General features: G+C 32.6%; 1 protein-coding gene across 1 annotated transcript; it reads left to right on the forward strand.

Annotated features, from left to right (window-relative positions):
• The first annotated feature begins 1728 nt into the window (after window positions 1-1728).
• LOC111089516 lies at window positions 1729-3237 on the forward strand. The gene is made up of 2 exons (XM_022402163.1): window positions 1729-2145; window positions 2537-3237. Exons 1-2 carry the CDS (start codon window positions 1896-1898, stop codon window positions 2779-2781), a joined length of 495 nt encoding a protein of 164 aa, XP_022257871.1. The 5' UTR covers window positions 1729-1895; the 3' UTR covers window positions 2782-3237.
• Window positions 3238-3571: the final 334 nt, after the last annotated feature.

Genomic DNA, 3571 nt, shown 5'->3' on the forward strand with positions numbered 1-3571 from the left:
TAACTTATAAATGTTATCTTTATTATGACCATTGATGGTGATAATATAATGACTGGTTCAACACAAAGAAATTGGTCTAAATAAAAGATTGATCACAACCTTATTTATCAGTATCCCCATGATTGAACATATTCACCCCTTCCAGCCATGAGGGTGCTATAAGGAAGACATCTGCTATTTATGTTTTCAACCTGTGTATTGCTAGTAACCGTATTCACAGATAATTATTGTTTAGATATTAGCTAGATGTCTCGTTCATAAGAGTCCTTATTTTGTCTATTTTTTCTTATTGACTGATAACCTGCTATTTTAAATGTATGGTGATTGTATAGCAGTAGTTACGGAAGTACTTTACTGTCCAAAGGATACTGCCTCATGCTGATTGGCTGCCTCAGGGAGTGGGGGTGCAATGATGTAACCATAGATGATGACGTCATAGTTCCACAAAGTGTCACCAGAGGGTGCATTGTTAGGGATGTGTTGCTAGTCTGCCATGACGCATGACGTCATAGTTCCACAAATTGTCACCAGAGGGCTCAGCTATCTTAGAGAGGATTATAATTATAGTTCGATATCAGACAGACAGCTATGACATAATAGTTCTATGAAGTATATATAGATTTGGTCATGACTATATTTGATACAGTCGGTTTAAATCGCTAATTTATTAGTTAATTAAATTTCCTGACCATTGATATGTCCTATAAAGGAGGTTTAACACTAATTCGTCAGTTCTATACATTTCCTGACCATTTATATGTCCTGAAAAAGGATGCTTAACACTAATTGATTAGTTACATACATTTCCTGACCAGTTATATTTAAATCATTGTAAAGGATGATATCATGAAATAATTAAAACTTGTTTTTGATTCTTTAATTATAAGTTAGGTGATTATTCCATTTATTTTCAGTGATTATATAATATGCAAGACAAAATATTTCATTTTACATGTGATACTTTTATAATTTTATCTTACACGAGCTATACAAGGGTGGACACTACACTTCCACATATGATCAATGTCTATATTTAATTATGTTAAAACCATTATTTTAACTACTGTCCATAGGATTTTAACAAATAGGCTATGACAGTGTTACTATACTTCTACATATGATTACATAATCAATGTCTTGGTTTAATTCTGTTAAAAACCATTGTTTTGCATATTTTAATATCTGTACTAATACAATTTACTACAACTCGCCCCCCAGTGGCACAGCGGTATGTCTGCGGACTTACAACACTCGAAACCGGGTTTCGATACCCGTGGTGGGCAGAGCACAGATAGCCCTTGTGTAGCTTTGTGCATAATTAAAAAACAAAACAAACAATACTAAAAATAACAAATTATTGACTTACTGTTTATCCATCCATTTTCTATAGAATATTCCCTTGATGATTAAAATTGCATAAAACTTTGAGACAGTCTAACGATATTAGGAACTGATCACTTGCAAACACACTTCCAAATTTCTCTATGGACACAAAACTTCTGAATTTCTAAACTGTTCATAGGTTCTTTCAGACAATATTCTGTAGGACACTTACTGTTTTGCTTTTACAAGTAAAACATACATATCATTTGAAGGAGACAGTTATTATAATCAATAATTTACTTTTATCATCTTACAATTAAATATAATAAATGAACAACTTACTGTTTAACTTTACTATTATTTAAGTGAGAATAATTTATTACAGTGACTATAATTGCACTTAGAAATATTGGTGGGAAGCTTTTGAGAGAAAGCTGTGAAGAAGGTCAGTGAAGGGAAGATGAAGATCTTCTTTTCCAGTAGTGATGATGAACAGATGTTGCAGCTGTTGATGATGTGAAGAGTCGAGGCAAGACAGAAAGATCCAGCCACGAATATTAAGTTTACATCATATGAATTTAGGAATTGATTTTATTTTGATTTTAAGTAGACACTGTTGCAATGGGTGTTATAGAAATGAATTGAATCGAATTGAAGTTGGATTGGAGGAATTTTTCAGGGGGTGGGGACCATACGGTTCAAAGTCCAGGTGTACTTTGTTGTTGGGGGAAACTGGAGTGCCCAGAGAAAAATCCACTTTCACAGGACAGACGCCGAATAATCTATCTGCCCTGTGCACTGGCTGTAAAAGAAAACATGATGGTTAGTAATGACAACATGACATAGTGTTCAACCCTCTGTGTGTGTTTTATTCTTTGTTTTTCTGTTGTTGTTTGTTTGTTTTGTACCTGTAGATTAATGTTGATGGAATTATGATGATTCTGAAACGTTTAATTGTACATTCCATTATACTGTTACTGTTTAAATTGTTCTTTCTAAACTTCTGATTGAATACGAAAATTTGCTCAATGCTAATGTTGTTTTTTGAAGTCTGAATATTGTTAACTAATTTTTTTGAGATATTAACGATGATGATGGAATTTAAGTAAATTCCAAAACGTCCATATTAAATATTTTTTTTTGATATTACCGTGATTTTAATATTTATAATAAATTTCGTTTCCCATCTGATGAATTACTTGCAAATACAAAGTTATTCCAAAATTCCTGACCTGCAAGACCACTAAACGAAATCTTCAAGGCTCTTCTGCTTATCGTTGCTATCAAAGAAGGCTGTTGGTAGAAGAATTGAAAATTGAATATCGCCAAGAAGAGCAACTAACTAATCAACATACTGCAGCCAGTCTTGAACTTAAGAAGAATATTTCGTGGATTGACTTTCATCATCTCACCAATCTGATTGAAAATCTGAACCTGAAAAACCATCGCCAGACTTGAACAAACCAAAATGTCAAGCTTAGAAAACTAATTCCAGTGACAAAATCTAGTAACATAAATCATGATAATGTTGTTTTCAATTTTAGTGATCTTACCTTAAGTGAACAATGTCAAAATGCTCTGTGAAAAGGTTGACATTTTTGTCTATCTACTTACCCATAAACTAAGTTTCTTAAGTTACTTTATTCCATTTGGATGTTTCTACAGAACTCTTAAACCCTTTCCTAATTTTAACAAAAATAACACCAAATATAGAATGGCTATCAAAACTTAATTTAAAAATGCAGCATTATCTTCCTATAACTTCAACGTCCCTATTAAATATGTTTTTGGTATTACCATGTTTTAATATTTAATATAAAATTTCGTTTTCCACCTGATGAATCAGTTGCAAATACTGGAAACTATTTGTGACGGGTTAGGTTCAGAATTTTTGTTTAGTGGCTGTTTATAGAGTCTTGGCCAAAATGTTTGTATACTGTTCTATATTGATGTCATTGTCTACATGTATGGAGTAGTTATTGAATAAATGCCTGAGTTGTAACAGAAAAGGTAGTGTATGATCAGACAAACATGCATGAGTTGTTATTTTGATCTGTATAGGTTGTATTTAGTACTTTTTTCTCAAAACACACAGACACACCTATTTTGTTTAAACGGGTGTGCTTTTGGTATAATCTTTTTCGAAACAGATCAACGCTTTGTTCAGACATTTTCTAAAGAGATTCTCCCCAAATCAGTAATCACTAGGAACTGTAAGAGCAACCAGCAGACTTTTCTGTCAAGATTA

This window comes from Limulus polyphemus, unplaced genomic scaffold, assembly GCF_000517525.1.
Source record: "Limulus polyphemus unplaced genomic scaffold, Limulus_polyphemus-2.1.2 Scaffold6493, whole genome shotgun sequence".
Classification (NCBI taxonomy): domain Eukaryota; kingdom Metazoa; phylum Arthropoda; class Merostomata; order Xiphosura; family Limulidae; genus Limulus; species Limulus polyphemus.